General features: G+C 37.2%; 1 protein-coding gene and 1 pseudogene across 2 annotated transcripts in view; one reads left to right on the top strand and one right to left on the bottom strand.

The window, feature by feature from the left end:
• The first annotated feature begins 5,241 nt into the window (after positions 1-5,241).
• On the top strand, positions 5,242-5,337 carry LOC135269848 (small nucleolar RNA U13; annotated as a pseudogene).
• Positions 5,338-15,042: 9,705 nt separating this feature from the next.
• Positions 15,043-22,033, bottom strand: part of PPM1B (protein phosphatase, Mg2+/Mn2+ dependent 1B) — a 69,713-nt gene continuing 62,722 nt past the window's right edge. The window contains exon 6 of one of the 2 annotated variants that reach the window (XM_012450599.2): positions 15,043-16,785. In XM_012450599.2, the coding sequence (XP_012306022.1) occupies positions 16,756-16,785 (30 nt within the window). In that variant the 3' untranslated portion in view covers positions 15,043-16,755. Of the gene's footprint in view, positions 16,786-17,630; positions 18,682-22,033 lie in introns of those variants that run through there. The other variant, XM_012450596.2, reaches the window with a different exon arrangement.

Genomic DNA, 22,033 nt, shown 5'->3' with positions numbered 1-22,033 from the left:
TGGGAGGCCGAGGCGGGCAGATCACGAGGTCAGGAGTTCAAGACCAGCCTGACCAACATGGTAAAACCCAGTCTCTACTAAAAATACAAAAATTAGCCAGGCGTGTTGGCCTGTGCCTGTAGTCCCAGCTACTCAGGAGCCTGAGGTAGGAGAATCACTTGAACCCTGGAGGCAGAGGTTGCAGTGAGCCAAGATCATGGCCACTGCACTCCAGCCTGGGCGACAGAGCAAGACTCCATCTCAAAAAAAAAAAAAAAATGTATTCGTGTAGAACAAGCCAGTTCTTTTCTTATTAACTATGCACACCACCTCCTTTCAGAAGAGATCTGGGAATGATAAAAACCAGTTGGAAGATGCACTTAACCATTTAGAAATCCAGTAACTTCTGGCCGGGCGCGGTGGCTCAAGCCTGTAATCCCAGCACTTTGGGAGGCCGAGGCGGGTGGATCACGAGGTCAAGAGATCAAGACCATCCTGGTCAACATGGTGAAACCCCGTCTCTACTAAAAATACAAAAATTAGCTGGGCACGGTGGCGCGTGCCTGTAATCCCAGCTACTCAGGAGGCTGAGGCAGGAGAATTGCCTGAACCCAGGAGGCGGAGGTTGCGGTGAGCCGAGATCGCGCCATTGCACTCCAGCCTGGGTAACAAGAGCGAAACTCCGTCTCAAAAAAAAAAAAAAAAAAAAAAAAAAGAAATCCAGTAACTTCTGATTCAAATGGTGCTTTTAGGAGAAGGAAAACAATGCCAGACTAAAGCCTGCCTTTAACCATAAGAGTCCCTGGAATCAAACCAAAAGTGCTGCCAAGAAGCCACAGGTGTTTATCACATGGACAGGAAAAAATATGATTTCGAAGGGCACAGTGACAGTTCTCTGTCTCCACTAATGGGCTATAAGATTAAAGGTTAACAGCAGTACAAATGCTATAATTATATAATGCTGGGTTCATTTTTCGTTCGGGTTTACAAAAAAACCTTTTTGTTCGTGTGCTTCTGGGTGCTTGGAAGGTCTGCCAGCCACTGCCTTTCTTGTCACCAGAGCTCTCAGCAGCTTTACAAATGGACGTGCCCAAGACTGCCATCTGGTGGAAATGATAGAAATTGAAATAATTTTTTTTTTCTTGCAGGATGTGGGGCAGAGTTGCTCTCAAAGTTTTAACTAGCGAATAAAACTAGTTGTCTAAGAAGATAAAAATTTAAAATATACTGGGGAGGGGTGTTCATCATGGCAATAAGAAATATAAAATAACAAGGAATTAAGAAAGGTGTAGACTATACGGACAAAACTACAAAACTACTGGGGACGTTAAAAACACTTGTATAAATAGAAAGATGTAGCATCTTCCTGGATTGGAACTCACATCCGCTAAAGATATGAATGACCCCTACATTAATCTACACATATAACGATTCAATCAACACATTAATGAGATTTTTATTTGGCAGGGAAATCTTGGCCAAATTATTGAAAAATTCATCTGGAAGAATAAACACATTCAATTTTTGTAAAAGTAGAATAATAAGGGGTATGTTCTCTACCAAATAATGAAGTGTATAATAAAACTATGATGATTAAGATGACATGGTACTGACACGCAACACAAAATGATGAATTAGAATGCTTATAAAAATACAAGCATATACATGAATATATAATAAAGAACAACTTCAAATAATGAGAAAAGATTGGCTTATTCAGTAGCTGGTATAAGGGGATAATGGAAAAATCTATGGGAAAATGTTATATTAGCTTTTTGCCTCAGAAATAAGTTCCAGTTGTATTAAGTACTTATAAGTACAAACATTCAAGAGGCCAATGTCTTAAAATACATGTAAATATTTACTTACTCAGCATATAAAATAATTGTCTGTATATGCAACTGAAGGTTGATGAAACTGTTAAAGAAAATGATAAAATTCTGAAAATTTTGAATGTAAAAGTATGACATTTCTTGAAACATATCAAATTTAACACGAAAGATCTTTGTAGTTCACTGTATGTTAAATTTTCAACTATATTAAAGTAAAACAAAACAAAATAAACCCTATTTGATTTAAAAGGGTATATGAAGGGTAAAAGGGACTATTTTTGACCAAGGAAAGCTCTCTAATACTCTTCAGCTCTGAGCAACTTAGCCCTCTCTAGTACTTCTCCAGTCACAGTGAGTAGAAAGCCCTTATTCTGCCTATAGAAAAAGCTGGCATCGAAACAAAAAGTTATTGTGTAAGAAGCAGCTCAGAAGTTGCATGATGTGATTCTTCTGGGGAAAAAAACCCTATGAGGTTGCGCTTGTGTTTTTTTTTTTCAAAAATTAGATCATTTTCGTATGGCTAGATGTCCTTTGGTCTTAGTCCAATCCGTGGATATCTTTCTTTAAAAACAACAACAAACTATCAACAGTATTACAATATCGAAAGGCAAATGGTGAACTTGGGAAAATAATTCATGACATACGTAACAGAATAATGGTTAAAATCCTACATATATAAAGAGCTCTCACAAATCAAGAAGAATGATAAATGTGTAAATAGAATATCTTTTATATGTTAAGAAAAAATGCTGCCAATTAAACTATGAAATAATGTTTTACTAACATTTAAGATTATTTTCTAATACTATAACAGGTTTTTAGGACAGATCTTTTTTTAATCTTACACAATGCTGTTGTTTCTGTTATATGCCAAATCATAATATAATTTTTAAGACTTTGATTTTTTGAGACAGGGTCTTGCCCTGTCACCCAAGCTGGAGTGCAGTGGCATAATCTTGGCTCACTGAAACCTCTGCCTCCCGGATCCAAGCAATTCTCCTGCCTTAACCTTCCAAGTAGCTGGGATTATGGGTGGACACCACCATGCCTGGCTAATTTTTGTATTTTTAGTAGAGACAAGGTTTCACCACATTCGCTAGGCTGGTCTTGAACTCCTGACCTCGTGATCTGTCTGCCTTGGGCTCCCAAATTGCTGGGATTACAGGTGTGAGCCACTGTGCTGGGTCTTGACATTTTAAACAGTACTTAAATATAACACATGTAGTCCCAACACAGTACAAAACCTAATTGTGAATTGAGATATAACCAAGCTGGTGCAACCATGCCATGATGGCTGCCTTAGTCAGTGATAATTGTTAAGATGCCATTGATTTAAGATGCTTCCCATTTTCGAAGATATTAAAATATGAAGTGCGTTTTGGAATTAATTTTGGAGACAAATTTACATAGAAGACGTCCCCTTATTACTTGCTTTGTTTCTCTCAGCATCATGTTTTCAAAGTATTAAAAGACAGCTCACTGTGTAAGGAAGCCAATAGCAAGCAACTGGCTGCTGCCGGGGCTCGGGACGCTCTTAGCTCAGCGCTCCCTCCATTTGACTGAGCCACCCCAGGAAACGCTGTTCCATGCTAAAGGGTACTAGTAGGCTAAGGAGTTATTCTTTCTTGGTAACATCTGCCTTAAATCAGGAAAATGGTCTTTTCTTTTTTTTTTTTTTCTTTTCTTTTCTTTTATTTATTTATTTATTTTTTGAGACGGAGTTTCGCTCTTGTTACCCAGGCTGGAGTGCAATGGCACAATCTCGGCTCACTGCAACCTCCGCCTCCTGGGTTCAGGCAATTCTCCTGCCTCAGCCTCCTGAGTAGCTGGGATTACAGGCACGCGCCACCATGCCCAGCTAATTTTTTGAATTTTTAGTAGAAACGGGGTTTCACCATGTTGACCAGGATGGTCTCGATCTCTTGACCTCATGATCCACCCGCCTCGGCCTCCCAAAGTGCTGGGATTACAGGCTTGAGCCACTGCGCCCGGCCTCTTTTCTTTTTTTTTTTTAATTGCATTTTAGGTTTTGGGGTACATGTGAAAATCATGCAAGGTTGTTGCATAGGTGCATCCGTGGCAGTGTGATTTGCTGCCTTCCTCCCCTTCACCTATATCTGGCATGTCTTTTCAAAGGCCCAGGAATTCACATATCATCTGAGACTAGGGTGAAACACTTGTCTTGGGACAAAATTTAAGAGACAGCAAGTAATCCAGGTAAATATTTTATTTGTAAAAATGTTAGATATTTTAATGCAACTATTTTTTTTTTTTTTTTTTTTTGAGACGGAGTTTCGCTCTTGTTACCCAGGCTGGAGTGCAATGGCGCGATCTCAGCTCACCGCAACCTCCGCCTCCTGGGTTCAGGCAATTCTCCTGCCTCAGCCTCCTGAGTAGCTGGGATTACAGGCACGCGCCACCATGCCTAGCTAATTTTTTGTATTTTTATTAGAGACGGGGTTTCACCATGTTGACCAGGATGGTCTCGATCTCTTGACCTCGTGATCCACCCGCCTCGGCCTCCCAAAGTGCTGGGATTACAGGCGTGAGCCACCGTGCCCGGCCCTAATGCAACATTAAAAAAAAATCAAAACTAATGCAAAATGAACCTAATATAAAAATTTTAAGTAAGAGAGAATCTACTCTCTTCTAAAAAAGAGTAAAAAGGGGAAAAAAGAATCTTTACAAAGTTTTATGTTTTTCTTAGGCTCCCACATGGATTGGCATGGTACCATTACTAATCCTGTTTCACAGGGGAGGAAAGGGGTGATAGATTAAAATGAGTGAGCAACGTGGTCCCACAGTACAATTAAAAATGTGAATGTGCAACAAAAACACACCAAATAATTAGAGTGAACAATTTTCAGTATTACATCCCCAAATGGATGCAAGCTGTTAATATTAGAATGTGGATTATTAATTGCATTTTATTAGAAGGAACTAGATTTAGGCCAGGTGCAGTGGCTCATGTCTGTACCGCCAGTACTTTGGGAGGCCAAGGCAGGAGGATTGCATGAGGACAGGAGCTCGAGGCTGCAGTGAGCTATGATTGTACCACTGCACTCCAGAGTGGGCAGCAGAGTGAGACATTGTCTTGAAGGTAAAAAAAGGAACTAAATTTAAATATGGTGAAAACAATGTATACCTGCCAGATGTCAGCACTTATGAGGCTATGGTAATCAAAATGATACAATATTTCCACAGGATTAGACAAACAACAAAAGAAACTAGAAATGGACTGCACATATTTGGGGAATGGGAATCTAACAGGTGGCATGGTGTTGGCACAAATCACTAGCTGAATGAAATAAAAAAAGATTGCTTAGTTCACACACTAATTAACAGGAAATTCAAGAATGATTAAAAGCCTAAATATATGTGCTTGGGAGGTGGAAGACTTCTAAAAGTCTAACGGAAGGTAACATCAGAGATCCTTTTGTAGTTCAGAAGCATGGTGACTGGGTTTTCACACTTGTGTGTGAGATGTGCCTCCCCTTGGCCTTGTAACTACATTATCCACCAGACATGAAAATAAATATGTAGGAGAGAGATCCAAGATGGCTGATGATTAGCAGCTCGGGCACGTACCTCCCAGTGAAAGCGCAAAGAACGAGAGGACGCCACACTTTCAGACGAATATTTGTTGCTCACAGACCAGGAGATTCCCAGTGGAGGGGCCCCACGGGTCGCCAGGGCGACTCTTGTGGCCGGCGTGGTGGTTTTGCTGGTGCCTTAGCACGCCCGTTCTTGGTGCAGAGTCTGGAGATTCCCGGGCAGAAAAGCACCATCAATCTTAACACCACTGTTTTGGCCGGCTCAGTGGATTGCTCAGATCTCGGCGCAGGGAATCAACAAGTTGGACGTCAGAGACCCAGTTAGAAAGCCGGTAATTATAAAGACGACAGACGGACAAATATATAATGAAGGGAAGAAACCAGCGTAAAAAGGTAGAGAATACTCAAAATCAGAATGCCTCTCCCTCTACAGGGGATTGCAATTCCTCATCAGTAACGGAACAAGGCTTAATAGATTACACGTGTGTTCCAATAACAGAAGCAGGTTTCAAAACGTGGGTGATAAGAAACTTCTGTGAATTAAAAGAACTTGTTTTAACCCAATGCAAAGAAACTAAGAACCTTGAAAAAAGGTTTGACGAACTGTTAACGAGAATGGACAATTTAGAGAAGAATATAAGTGAATTGATGGAGCTGAAAAACACAACACGAGAACTTCGCGAAGCATGCACAAGTTTAAACAGTCGAATTGATCAAGCAGAAGGAAGGATATCAGAAGTCGAGGATCAGCTCAGTGAAATGAAACGAGAAGACAAGAATGCAGAAAAAAGGATGAAAAGGAATGAGCAAAGTCTCCAGGAAATATGGGACTATGTGAAAAGACCTAATTTACGTTTGATAGGTGTACCTGAATGTGATGAAGAGAATGAATCCAAGTTGGAAAATACTCTTCAGGATATCATTCAGGAAAATTTTCCCAACCTGGCAAGGCAGGGTAATATTCAACTCCAGGTAATACAGAGAACACCACAAAGATATTCTTCAAGAAGACCAACCCCAAGGCACATAATCGCCAGATTTATTAGGGTTGAAATGAAGGAGAAAATACTAAGGGCAGCCAGAGAGAAAGGTCAGGTTACCCATAAAGGGAAACCTATCAGACTTACAGCAGATCTCTCAGCAGAAACCCTACAAGCCAGAAAAGAGTGGGGACCAATATTTAACATCCTTAAAGAAAAGAACTTTCAACCCAGAATTTCCTATCCAGCCAAACTAAACTTTATGAGCGAAGGAAAAATTAAATCTTTTGCGAACAAACAAGTACTTAGAGAGTTCACCACCACCAGGCCTGCTTTACAAGAGCTTCTGAAAGAAGCACTATACATATAAAGGAACAACCAATATCAGCCTTTCCAAAAATATATCAAAAAGCAAAGAACTTTAACACAATAAAAAATTTACATCAACTAATGGGCAAAACAGCCAGCTAGCATCAAACGCCGGTATTAAACCTATATATATTTTAATTGGATAAAAAGCCAAAACCCATCGGTATGCTGCATCCGGGCCCATCTTACATGCAACAATACACAAAGACTCAGAGAGAAGGAGGAAGATTTACCAATCAAACAGAGAGTAAAAATAAACTAATAAACAAAAAGCAGGAGATGCAATTCTCTCCTCTGATAAAGTAGACTTTAAAGCAACAAAGATCAAAAGAGGCGAGGAATGACATTACATAATGGCAAAAGGATCAATGTAACAAGAAGAGCTAACGATTCTATAGATCAACGAGATAGAAAATTAACAAGGATATTCAGAACTTGAACTCAGACCCGGAACAAGTAAACTTAATAAACATTTATAGAACTCTCCACTTCAAATACACAAAACATACATTACCACCTCACACCTATTCCAAAGGTGACTATATAATTGGAAGTAAATCACTCCTCAGTAATCGCATAGCATTTCATAGGTTTAAATTAAATATTGGTTGGCTGTTTGTTTGTTATCTTCTTCCCTTATTCCTTCCTGACTACATCATTAAGTATAATTATCAGTATAAAAGAGCTTTTCAATACCCATTACTAAATTGCATTCTAGCCTGGGCAAGAAAGCAATACTCCCATTCTCTCTCCCTCTTTCTTTTCCTTCTCCCTCCTCCCCATTCTCTCTCTCTTTCTCTTCCTTTTTCCTCCTTCCTATTCTCTCTCTCTTAAAAAAAAAAAAAAAAAAAAGAAAATAAAAATGTATAAATCAAAAAAGTTAGAGACTATATGAACTTGGGATGATGATTTCCTAAACAAGAAAAACACATAGCAAAAACCATAGAGGAAAAAAAAAATGACAAATAGCAAAAGGCTAAACAAAGTAAAAATAAAAGCAGTCTGAGAGTTTTTGCAGCACATGTAACAAAGGATGAGTATCTAGACTATATAGAAAAAAGAAAAATAAATTAGAAATAGACAAACCCAATGGAAAAATGGGCAAATGGTGTGTGCATTCAACTCAGAACAAATTATATAATCCTATTTTATGCTTATCCAACTGGAATTTTTTTTTTTTTTGTATTAGAGACCGGGTCTCATTCTGTCACCCAGGCTAGCATGCAATGGCACATTTATAGCTCACCGCAGACTTGAACTACTGGGCTTAATGGATCCTTCTGCTTCAGCCTCCCAAGTAGCTAGGACTACAGGTGTACAGCACCATGCCCAGCCAATTTTCTGTTTTCCTTCTCTCCCTCTCCTTCTTTCCTTCTCCCTTTTCATCCCCTCCTCTCCTCTCCTTTTTCAGTTAGCATTTTTAGTGAAATAATTTTAGTTTACATTAAGGTTTTTGATCGCACACGTAAAAAGTATTATTACAACTATTTAAAATGTTTTAATTAACTCCTGGAGTACAGAATATTTAGGAGCCTACAGAATTTTCATGGAGACTTCAAATTTTAAAATTACTTACAGTCAGAAGTAAACTAGAACTCTTAAGCATTTTTATGTAGTTCAAGCTCCCCCTAAAGTGCTTTTTTAAAATTTTTTTTGAGATGGAGTATCACTTTGCCACCCAGGCTGGAGTGCAATGGCACAATCTTGGCTCACTGCAACCTCTGCCTCCTGGGTTCAAGCAATTTTCCTGTCTCTGCCTCCTGAGTAGCTGGGATTATAGGTGCCCACCACCACGCCCAGCTAATTTTTCTTTTTTTTTTTTTTTTTTTTTTGAGACGGAGTTTCGCTCTTGTTGCCCAGGCTGGAGTGCAATGGCGCGATCTCGGCTCATCGCAACCTCCGCCTCCTGGGTTCAGGCAATTCTCCTGCCTCAGCCTCCTGAGTAGCTGGGATTACAGGCATGCGCCACCATGCCCAGCTAATTTTTTGTATTTTTAGTAGAGACGGGGTTTCACCATGTTGGTCAGGCCTGTCTCGAACTCCGGACCTCAGGTGATCCACCCACCTTGGCCTTCCAAAGTGCTAGGATTACAGGCATGAGGCACTGTGCTGGGCTGAACCCAGTAACTTTCAAGTGTATACTTCAGTAGAACCAAAATGCTGTATCAATTATAAGCAGTTTTAAGTACAATTTCAATAGCAAATATTAAATATTTAAAATAAGCTTTATACTATATTATTAGTCATAGGCAAAATCTCATGAAAATAAACCCCATGGTCCTCTATATCATGTTACTGTGGTATTTTGTCAAAATAAATTGCATTTCGGGCCAGGCATGGTGGCTCATGCTTATAATCCAGCACTTTGGGAGGCTGAGGCAGGCAGATCACCTGAGGTCAGGAGTTCGGGACCAGCCTGACCAACAGGGCAAAACCCCGCTTCTACTAAAAATACAAAAATTAGCAGAGTGTGGTGGCGCATGCCTGTAATCCCAGCTACTCAGGAGGTTGAGGCAGGAGAATCGCTTGAACCTGGGAGGTGGCGGTTGCAGTGAGCCAACATTATGCCACTGCACTCCAGCCTGGACAACAAGAGTGAAATTCCATCTCAATAAATAAATAAATTGCATTTCATATCTTTAAGACTTAGGAATGAAGCAAAACCACCTCTTCATAATCAGTGCCCAAAAAAGTTAAGTGTAAACAACTCAGGAGAGGGAAAGAAGGTATCAGACCCACTATTAGAGTAACTCCTGGATGGTACTGGTCCTCTTCATTTCAAATGCAAAACTATTTTCATTATAGGTGAATGTTACATGGAAAGGATACATTTGTTGTACAGATTTAATCATTAAAAAAACTCACTGTTGCCAATATTACAGACTAGGTTTATTAGTTAAGAAAAATAAGTAAAGCCAAATCCTTCATTCTACCCTTACATAAAAGGTATGGCTCTTTTATGTCCCACTGGAGTTGTGGATATAATTAACGAGATAGCAGAAATATTAACTTCCTAACACTAGGATTAAGTGCCCCTCACCCCTGAATTAGAACAGCATGTCTACCAGTTACATCTGAGCATGAAACAGTGTACTAGCTAGAAGTGTTTGCAGGTAAAACAAAACTGAAACAGAAAATAAGGGGGAGAAAAGACAATAGCCAGAAAAGCCAGCAGGAAGTGAGAAATGGCGGTGATGCTACCCGAAAAGCAATGTATTCTCTATTAGTAGCTGCACTTACTTACTTCTAGACCATAATGTAACATATACAAATTATCAAAACAATGGGTAAAACAAACACTTGCTTAGCATTTTCTTTAGGGTTTACAAAATAACTCCCAAAGTTGAATAGAAATAACTTAAAAGCAATTTAGCATAAAAACGACAGTGAAATCAATGCCCATTATGAACTTATTTGTAAAAGCAAGTAACTTCATTTCAGTGCATTTTCTAGTACAGATTTTTTTAAAAAGTAACTTCAGAATTGCTTTGAAATTAAATCACCGCTTGAATTCGTCTTAACAATTACTGTTAACATTTGACGATTTTACATTTACAATGGATTTTCTGCACAACTAGGAATTGTCTAATATGTAAAAAACATCACAATATGCTATTTTTCACTAAAGACTATTTAGTTTCTCAAAACAAAATGTGTTCCAAAAGAAATCTTATCACATGCTTTTCCTTGATACTTAAACCAAATGAACTTCAAGATACAAATGAAGGCAATTTGGAAGAGGAAATGTCAGTGTGAGGTGTCATTTAAAAAATATAACCTTAAATTCAAGACAAGGGAGAATAATATTTGGCCAGCAAAAGATATTTGATGGACATGTTCAGGTTAATTTCAAGTACTAAAGTTGGATAAAGACTCAGGCACCATATATTGCTCTGGTTTATGCATTTTCCAAGGTTTCAGAAAAATATCAGACAGTTTAAAAAGGAAACTAGTGAGGCTCTAATTCCTGGCTCAGATATAAGGATAATGTGATTATAGAAACATTTTCCCCCAACTAATATTATTTCTCCTGTTATTAAAAACCATTTTAAAGCCTGGATAGAAAGAAGAATCACAAGTGGCAAGGCAGCGCCATTATTTTCATATAGCAAAACCAGTTCACAATAATTTTTTTTTTTTTTTTTTGAGACGGAGTCTCACTCTGTAGCCCAGGCTGGAGTGCAGTGGTGCAATCTTGGCTCACTGCAACTTCTGCCTTCCAGTTTTGAGTGATTACCCTGCCTCAAACTTCCGAGTAGCTGGGACTACAGGCATGCACCAACACATCTAAGTTTTGTATATATATACATATTTTTGGTAGAGACAGGGTTTCACCATTTTGACCATGCTGGTCTCAAACTGTTGACTTCAAGTGATCCACCTGCCTTGGTCTCCAGTGCTGGGATTACAGGTGTGAGCCACTGCGCCCAGCATTCATTATAATTTTTTTGAATGGCAATGCAACTCCCAATGGATTTCTACTTTTAGCATTAAGAAATTATGACTTAGTGGTAATTTCTACTCAGGTTAATAAACTAATGGTGAAGAAGCTTGGAAACACTTGTTGCTTAGATTGTTAATTCCTTCACAATGTTACTTTCAAATTTAAAATAATTTTTAAAAATATAAAACAGAAAGACATATTTAAAATTTGAGACGGAGTCTTGTTCTGTTGCCCAGGCTGGAGTGCAGTGGCTGGATCATAGCTCACTGCAGCCTTGAATTTTTGAACTCAAGCAATCCTCCTGCCTTAGCCTCCCAAGTTGCTGGGACTATAGGCATGTGAAACCATGCCAGGGTACTTAACATTTTTTTGTGTGTGTAGAGATCAGGTCTTGCTATGTTGCCCAGACAGGTCTCAAACTCGTGGCCTCAAGCAATCCTCCTGCCTCAGCCTCCAGGATTATAGGCACAAGCTACCACACTCAGCTAAGCTGGAGTGCAATGGCACCATCATGGCTCACTGTAAACTCTGCCTGCTGGGTTCAAGCGATTCTCCCACCTCAGCCTCCCAAGTAGCTGGTTACAGGCATGTGACACCATGCCCATCTAATTTTTGTATTTTTAGTAGAGACAAGGTTTCACCACGTTGGCCAGGCTGGTCTCAAACTCCTAACCACACATGATCCACCCGCCTGGGCCTCCCAAAATGCTGGGATTACAGGTGAGCCACTGCGTTCGGCCACAAAGAATCTCATTCTCACAATGATTCAGACACTTCATTGGGCAAGAAATATCTACATTGACAGAAATTACAAGTGCAGTAGAAAAAAAATTTTTTTTTGTACACCTTCAAGGAACCTTTCCTCATCCCTGCTGAATGTTCAGAAAATTGAAAAAAAAATCAACTTTGGCATAAAACTGTTATCTACTTGATCTACTTTACTGTCATTTTAATAAAGTCAAAGCCTTGACTTTAACTGGTCAATCTGATGTGACATCTGTGACAGTAAAACGATTTTATGTAAAACAGGAATTTAAAATTTCAAGAGACCTTTTCAAAGAAATACCACAAATCTACAGACCAATAACTGCAGATACCTTAAGGTTAAAAATGTCTGAATATACATGCCATACAAAAATTAAACTCTATTGCTTAGTTTAACCTTAAGTCCTAAGTTTCCCAACTGAAACATATCATAGACATTTTCTAGGGGGAAAATATAACATTAAAGATTTCATACTGTTTATCTTGCTTTCAAAGTTCTAGTGTTATAGAGACCATCCCACACCCCCCACCAGTAAATTTTCTATCAGATCCATAGGTCTTCAAATTTATTTACTATTAAAATGTGATATCTGAAATAAAGGAATACACTATGAAGATGTCCAAAGGGCTGGGGCACCAGTTTTCAAAGTCTGGGAGTTCTGAACGACGTTTTTTCTTTTATTTTTTTCAAGACAGTCTCAATCTGTCACCCAGGCTTGAATGCAGTGGCATGATCTTGGTTTACTGCAGCCTCTGCCTCCCAGGTTCAAGGGATTCTCCTGCTCCAGCCTCCCGAGTAGCTGGGACTACAGGCACGCGGCACCATGCCTGGTTAATTTTTGCATTTTTAGTAGCAACCACCAGGCTGGTCTCAAGCTTCCGACCTCAGGTGATCCACTGGCCTCAGCCTCCCAAAGCAAGGAGCTCCATGAGGTCAAAACTATTTTCACAATACTACTAACATTAAGTCATTTTCAACATATAGACATTTGCACTGATTGTGCCAAAGAAACACCAGGTAAAGCTGCAGGCACCTTAGCATAAATCAACACAGTAGCACCAAATTAGTTCATCATTGTATCTCCACTGCTACACTCCCACTTAGGGTGAGGAGAAGCGGGGGAGGGGGAAAGCGCTCCCTGAAAAGCCAGTTTCAGTTAACAACATACTTCTTTTTTTTTAAGATGGAGTTTCACTCTTGTTGCCCAAGTTGGAGTGAACAATGGCACAATCTCCACCTCCGCCTCCCAGGTTCAAGCAGTTCTTCTGCCTCAGCCTCCCAAGCAGCTGGGATTACAGGCATGCATCACCACGCCTAGCTAATTTTTTTTTTTTTTTTTTTTTTAGTAGAGATGAGGTGTCTCCATGTTGGTCAAGGTGGTCTTGAACTCCTGACCTCAGGTGATCCACTGGCCTCAGCCTCCCAAAGTGCTAGGATTACAGGGGTGAGCCACCACGCCTGGCAACAACATCCTTAATGAAGCAGTGCAAACTTAATATTATTAAACCTATACCTTTGGGTACACACCATTTTAATATCCTATAGAATGAAATGGGAAGTCCTACAGCATATTAAAGTGTGACCATTGTCTTATGTGCTATTATTTGATCTGTGCAATGAACTAGCCACTTCATGGGACACCACTTTTGAAAGAATGACTGACAATGGTTATTCAGCAGACATTTTCTCTAATATAAATGAATTGGGCCTGTCACTTAAGAAAAACAACTAACAATATTTGTTGCCAATAATAAAATTTCACCTTTTATAATAAAATCAGAATTTTGAAAAATCTGTATCCATCACTGTGAGCTTGACAGCTTCCCAATACTTAAAATATTTTTTCAACAAGATCACTCATATTAACATAATTTTATTTTTTGAGACAGTTTCACTCTTGTTGCCCAGGCTGCAGTGCAATGGTGTGATCTCGACTAACTGCAACCTCTGCCTCCCGGGTTCAAGCAATACTCCTGTCTCAGCCTCCCAAGTAGCTGGGATTACAAGCATGTGCCACCACACTCAGCTAATTTTTGTATTTTTACTAGAGATGGGCTTCTCCATGTTGGTCAGGCTGGTCTCGAACTCCCGACGTCAGGTGATCAGCCCGCCTCAGCCTCCCAAAGTGCTGGGATTACAGGCGTGAGCCACCGCGCCTGGCCTTAACAAAAAATTTTAATCATTGCAGAATAACACGTCAATATTTAGAAGAACTGCATAATTCAGTGAACCAGTATTTTCCAAATGACCAATTCATGATGTGACAAAACCATGCATAGGCAGAAGGTCCATTCAAAATGCAAGACAGACCCAGTGGATTTTAACATAACAAACTAAGAAAAGTCCTCTAATAAACTTTCCGACTTCATATTGCAACCAACCTTCAAGAAACTATCAGTTGTAAAGTTCTGATATCTACAATTATCTGAAGCTACTAAAATGACTCCTCTTTTCCAACTACCTATCTGTGTGGGGCCAGGTTCCTTCTTATACTTCAACCATCGGGCCGTATCACACTGCAACAGACTGAACGCAGAAGCACAAATAAGAATTCAGCCCAACATTAATGGGCTCACAAAAATGAAAATGGATCCTTCTTTTTACACTGATTTTTTGTATCTTAACTTGTAAGATAATTATTTTTCATAAAATGGTTTTATGTTAACATGTATTTCTTAAAACAAATTAAAACAGTATGTATAATTTCTCAGTTTTAATTTCTAATATAGCAAATATTGATAGTATCCACAAAAGCAAAAGTTCACTGGAATATACAATTTGTAAGAATATAAAATGGGTCCTGAGACCAAAATACTTAAGAATAGCCAGGCTAGGAAATTCAGATGAGTAAACAGTGAACTCGAGTTTTTTCTTTTACTATTTCATACATTATTTCTATTTCAAGCACCAGCAACACCCCCCTGCCCCCGCCGCCAGAAAAAGACAGGTTTTTAATAAGGGAGTATAAATATTCCTGGAGTAGAGAAGGGATTAATCAATATTGTCTGGTACATTTTGATTAATTCCTCTTTGGAATTAAATTTTCACAAGTATGCCAACTACATAAGAAGTTTAAAATAACATTCAAAACTGAATCATATCAAATAGTAATATGTCACACTGTTTTTATCAATTCTTTATTTAGGTAACAAGTTGGTTATGTTCACTGCATTGTATGAAACATCACAATATCATACTGGAAAGTACTATCAGTACAGGGTTGGATCAGAGTGGACAGTTTGAACAATAAACCATTTGCATTCTTCATTCCCTATATTTTAACAACCCCCCAAACCCAGTAAAGGGACAAACAGCTTTTAACATCATCATGTAAAGCACTTTTACTTACAAGGCTAAAATCTAAAGAATAAATAAAATATATCGTGGCAATAATTCCTTTTAGACCAAAAATCAGGTGCACAATAAATCAAATGATCAGGAAAGCTGTTTGTATTTAAACGTGTGGCTCTCCAGAAATAGCTTCAGGAAAATGTTACAGAAAATACTATGAATTCCATTTGACACAGGACCAGATGATGACTCATTTAAACTACACACAAAGGCAATTACATCCTGCTAAAACACAATTTAAACATATAGGAAATGTTGACAAAGCATCCACAACATGTAAACCATGTACAGATGGATACATTCATTACTTCTCCTAACCCAGTAACTTCTTTCATATAAATACTTTACTCTTCATATTCAGTATTAATTGAATTTAATACATGCAAAACTCAGAAGAATTCAAGGTTACTGTAAAAATAGAATTAAATAAATCTTCAAGTACCTTATGTGACAGCCACTCTGTACCGTGCCCAATGTTATAAAATGAAAGGTCACTGAACCCATGAAAATATCTCTGTAATATTTCCTTAGATCTAAAATAGATAATTTTAAATGTATTTATAGTAATTTCAACGTGATATTCTGAGCTTTTAAAATAACATAAATGATTAAAAATACCAAATTACACAAAATTTGTATCTTAAAAGCTGAAAAAATTAAAACTATAGAAACCCACGTGTAAAACAAAAATCACAATTTACATTATAAAGGCAATCTCATCTTTAAAAAAATTTGCAACAGTGAGATGTCAAAGCAAATTATAAATAGCCATAAATTAATCCATTTGATTTCAAAAGATTTTCTAGTGAGAGTTGAAGGATGCAGTAGATACATGCATAAAATTTGTAAGGATTTATAATATTATTGCCAAATACACTTTATCTTGAAGCAAGGCAACATTACAATTTGGACATTATTGGAGGACCCAGTTTGGTAATACAGGTAAAATTGGAAAAAAATTAAATAACAATTAATAATAAATACATATCCTATAGTAAATTGCTCAAATGAAATTCCAAGCCACAGAGCTGCAAAAGGCTTCCAACTTGGTGAACTGAAAAATGGAACATATCATACAATTCTTTACTCTTACATGCTTACATGTTGTGTGTTTTGTTTAAAGAAAAAAACAGAATGTATTTTCAGAGTATAGCTAACTATTATTTCCCATGCACCTCAGGCACATTGCTGATTTGTGGTGAAATAACTCCACTGGTTTCTAGGGCCAAAAGTTCAATACAGATGTAATGAGTATGCCTGAGGTTGGCAAAAAATACTGTAGTACAGGCAATGCTACGAGTGGCAACTGTCAGAAAACACAAATATGAACAAATGATGGGAAATGCTAATGATTTTCTGCTCATATCACAAAACGTTGGGAATCCGCAAGAATATTTTCCCCTTGTATTGAAGAAAATTGTGATTAAAAGTTTTTTCCCCCAATTTTCAGAATCAAAAGCATTTTAGAAGGTTTTTAAGGCTACCATGGGTCTTCTAGATCTCCAGCACCCTACAGGAAGAGAAAAGGAAGAATATTATTATTATTTACCTATACCACTTCCAGATTGGACTGAATTTCAAAAGAAAACAAAATTGATGAACAAATTACCTTCCTTTCTTTGTCTGAAAAGGTACTTTTACAGAGAGACGTTGTGTATTGTATATTGTGTGTGTACACATGTATCTATTCTAATACAGATAGATAACTGGGTTGGGTTATTTTCCTCCCCTCTCCACCAAATGCCTTCCTTTCTCAAAACACTTAAAAATATTCTGGCATTGGAAAAATACATCAAAACATCAGCTATAACATCCAAAGATTCCAAAGTTTCAATTTATGGTAACTTAAGCAACTTTAGACATATGATATAAATATAAACATAAAGAAGAAAAGTTAATGTTCTACAGTCATAATTTTTTTAAAAATATTTTCCTCCATGTGACTAATCTATTATTTAAAAATCCCTTTAAACAAAAACTCTATCTGCCACTATTTAAAAAATAGCCTATAATTACTCCATTTATTAATAACTAACAAAAATTTGTAACAAAGTTGACAATTCTGCAATCTTTAAAATGCTCACTGTGGCAATTTTCTCACGTCTATGTGTGCCCATAATGTCCAAACATTAATATTTTGTACCACAAAAGATGGATAAGAAAAAGAATAGATTTAAGTATGCAACAAATATATTTTTATATTAAACTTCTTTCCTTTTTGTTAATGAAAAAAGGTAAGCCAAAAGTGTTCTAAATGTTGTATAAATACAAATGAATTTCTAATGGGTATTCTTCCAATATACCAAACACCTGGTTGTTTTAAAAAAATTAGTTCAAAAATAAGTACAACATGCATAGATTATTCCACATCACATGCTTTATTTGGACTTAAACACTTATAATTTCATTCTAAACACTTGGTTGACATACATTTTGATGTGTGTAGTTAGGCTATACAGAATATACAAACCAAAGCTGTATGAATACATAGGTTTTTCAAAAGTTATGTTTCATAAAGAATACAAAGGGAAAAATAACCACATATCCAATATCTCAAAACTTCTAAAAGTAAAACTACAGAGATGTAAAATATAAACAAATCAAACAACACACAAATTATCATCCTTGAAAGAAAAATTACAGGCCATCATAAGCCATTCTTGAAGAACTAAAATTATTAAAGAAAACATAAATTTATTACAAAGCTAACTATGAGTGTACTAATAGGTAAAATAATATGAAGCAGTATAATTCTACATTAACAAGTTTTTCCATAATATAGTGTAATCTCTCTAATCAAAATTTCTAATCCTATCTAATATTAATTTAACTACTGACTTTTATTAATAATTGGTAGCCTAATTTCTGGCATACAATGTGAAATGACATAATTTCATTAAATCCAAAGTACTATAAATAGTCAATTTTACACTATCTCATAAAGGTGTATGCAAAGGCCTTTTTAAAAAACAAGGCTATCGGAATATAATAAAACTAGTTTTCCAAGATTCAAATAACAAAACGGTTATATAAATGCATACATTATACTTCCTAAGTTAAAAACCATCAAAGATCACAAAAATATTACCAAAAAGGAAAGTCATATTTTTTCACCACTCATCTTTGTCCCTGCATCTTCATTAGAGCTGTCTAATTCAGCAAGAACTCTTTCTGATTCAGTATGGCTTTCCTGCATTGTCACTGGGTTTCCAGCATCACTGTTCGAAGAAGTAGCTGTGGCAGCTGGTTCAGCAGGGCTTTCTTCTCCCTCTACTTTAGCTAGCCTGTAACTAGTCAGCATCTCCTCCAGAAGTTGTCGGTAGTTTCCCCTATGATTAATTCTCATTTGCCTGAGAGCTTCCACCAATTTTCCCTGTGATCCACTTTCCTCTGCTTCATCGGAGGCCTTTTTTTAAGATTCAAGACCCCAGTGTCAGTAGACAAACTAGGATATCACATGTATTTCATAACACATTACAGCAAAACACTAATTTCTCTACCAAAAATATAGTGTAAGCATGAGAACATTTTATTAAATATCAATTCTTACCTGTATCAATAAAAACTTGCAATTATAGTATCTCGTCATTTCTAGCAAATTACCATTAACTAGTTTATGTCTTATTTCACAGTCATTTAAAGTTTAATCTGAAATTTACTCAGCTTTTATAATTAAACAGCAACACAAGCATTTCCTAAAACTGACTTACTTAAAGAAACAATAATTGGCTATATGATTTAGTACAAAAGAAAATTAATGTTTAAAGCAGTAGGAAAAGGACAGAAAAGCAGGCCATCAGAACAGTTTCTTCATCATTTCTGCTAAATGATAAGTAGGAGATATAAAACATAAAACTACATAGATTTAAACAGATTTTTGAAAGATTTTAGAGTTTTCATGGATAAAAATTTTATGTACTTTTTGCCCTTAAATATTTTGATAAAAACATCTCTAGATAAAAATATTCTAAGTATGAATAATAAACTACTCAATCCTTTCATATTTTAATGCATTTTGGAAAATCTACAGGTTTCTACAGTAGTAATTACGTAATACTGTAGACAGAACAAGCACTAATCATCCAAGCTAATCAGTTAAGCTGACAGACTAAAATCAAGACATCTTTCCATTATGTGCCTCCTGATAAGATGCATTATAAAGTACAGTCATGTCCTGTATTCGTGCCAAAAAACATTTAAAATGAATCTAATAATGCTAATTCCCAGTTTACAGGAAAAAAGGGAATAGAGGATCAAGTTAAAAGACACCATGAGAAAACAATCATATGAATCCATAATGCAGGAAGGACTATAAAAAACTGGCTCAACCTCTTCAAAGTCAGTGTAAAGGGGAAAAAACAGGTGAGGGGGCTTCACTGATTAAAAACTTGTTTAATGTGCTTGACTGATTACTTATCTTGATTAGACTGTGATTCAAAATAACTATTATAATAGTCATTCCAGGGAAATTTAGAGTCGATATTCGAAGACATTATAAAATTTACTATTTTATATACCTACTATGTATACCCAAAAATTAAAAATAAATTTTTTAAAAATTAATTTTCTTGGGCATAATAATGGTATTACAGTTATGCAGAAAATTATCTTCATTTTTAAGAGCTGCATGCTGAAATGTTTACAGGTAAAATATGGTATCTGCAATTTGCTCTCAAAGGGTTCAGTCAAAAAAAAAACAATAGTAGATATATAAAGAAAAATATAGCAACTATGGCAAAATGTTAACAGTTGCTGAATCTAGATAGAAGATATACAGCTGTTCCAACATATCATATCCCTTTTTAAACATGTTTGGCGGTTTTCATCTGACACAAACTTTTAACCATCTTTAGAGACTATTACACTATACTTCTGCAACAAAGATAACACTAATGAAGCCAAATAATAAATGGTAATGTTTTATTAGCAAAATGAGTGCACATGAATGTTATTTTTTTAAAAGTTGCCCTCAATGGCCAGGAGCAGTGACTCACATCTGTAATTTCACCACTTTGGGAGATAGGGGTAAGAGGATTGCTTAAGGTCAGGAGTTCAAGGCCAGTCTGGGCAACCCCCGTCTCTACAAAAAATATTTAAAAGGAGCATGCCTGTAGTCCCAGCTACTCAGGGAACTGAGATGAGAGGTTGAGCTAAGCCCAGGAGGTTGAGATTTCAGTGACCCATGATCGTACTGTTGAACTCCAGTCCGGATGACAGAGATCCTCTTAAAAAAATAGTGCTTGTTTTCCTGCCTCAGACATGTCAGGGGAGGGGGAGGAAGTGACCTCAGGGCAAAAAAATGAGATGATACTGGGCCAGGTGCAGTGGCTTATGTCTGTAATTGCAGCACTTTGGGAGGCCGAGGCATGTGGATCACCTGAGGTCAAGAGTTTGAAACCAGCCTGGCCAACATGGTGAAACCCCATCTCTACTAAAAATTGCCAGGAGTGGTGGCAGGCACCTGTAATCCCAGCTACTCGGGAGGCTAAGGCAGGAGAACTGCTCGAACCTGGGAGGTGGAGGTTACAGTGAACCAAGATCACACCCACTGCACTCCAGCCTAAGCAACAAAGCAAGACTCCAATTCCAAAAAAAAAAAAAAAAAAAAAAGATGATACTGTGTATGGCCCATGTTTTTTGGGTACATATATGTCTGTGTATCTATTCATTTTAGCTTACGAAAAATACCTGGAAAGAAAGGAAATACAGCAATATAATGATAATGGGTAGGGGAGTTCTAGATATTTTATTTTCTTTGAATTTTCCAATTTTCTACAACAAGCATATTAACTGTCTTTTAATTTGCAAAATTTATTATGTGGACTTAAAACATGTTTCCCTAAATAAAATTTCTCAGCCAGGGCTGGTGGCTCATGCCTGTAATCCCAGCACTTTGGGAGGCCAAGGTGAAAGGATGACTTGAGCCCAGGAGTTTGAGACCAGCCTGGGCAACAAAGGGAGAACCGGTCTCTACAAAACAAAAATTTTAAAAATTAGGTGTGGCAGCACACACCTGTGGTCCCAGCTACTGGGAAGCTAAGGTGGGAGGATCTCTTTAGCACAGGAGGTTGAGATTACACACCCACTACATTCCAGCCTGGGCAATAGAGGAAGACCCTGTCTCAAATAAGTAAATATTAAAAAATAAAGTTTCCCATTTGAATCTATTCAGGAAGGGTTGAGAGGGAACAATGTGAGATAAATGTACCGAATGATAAAACTTATCAGTCTTTAAGAGGAAATTTTCTACTTTACAGTATATCACAAAGACCTTTTAACGCAGAGCCTACAACCCTCTCCCCCAGAAAACTCCCAAACGAAAAAGAAAGAAGGAAAGAAAAAACCCTACCATTTTATTAAAAAAAAAATTATAGGATATTAAAACAAAATCTGCCTCAAACGAGGTGGCCTACACATATAAGTGATTATCAACCCTGGTTCCACACTGGAATTACCTTGGAGCTTTTAAAATTGCATACATGCCAAAGTTCCATTTTAAAATACACAGATTCAGTGGATTTGGGTTGTTCTTTTAAAGCCTGACAGGCAATTCTGATATACAGCCAGGGTTGAGAATCACTGATATAGACTAAATGGCATAACTCTATTTAGAGGTGGATTTATTAATAAGGTTGGATGAAAGATTGTTCTATTTGGGTCAATTTTGGTGAGTTCAACAGATAAAGTACCTCTCACTCTCAAACTGACACTTTCACTATTAATCACCCGTACTTCTGTGAATTGATATAGTAGTGACA

The sequence above is a fragment of the Aotus nancymaae genome, unplaced genomic scaffold (genome assembly GCF_030222135.1).
Source record: "Aotus nancymaae isolate 86718 unplaced genomic scaffold, 86718_ANA_hifiasm-v0.15.2.pri h1tg000057l, whole genome shotgun sequence".
In the NCBI taxonomy this organism is placed as follows: domain Eukaryota; kingdom Metazoa; phylum Chordata; class Mammalia; order Primates; family Aotidae; genus Aotus; species Aotus nancymaae.
The sequence above is the reverse complement of the archived record's forward strand: the minus strand, read 5'-3'. Positions and strand labels throughout refer to the sequence as shown.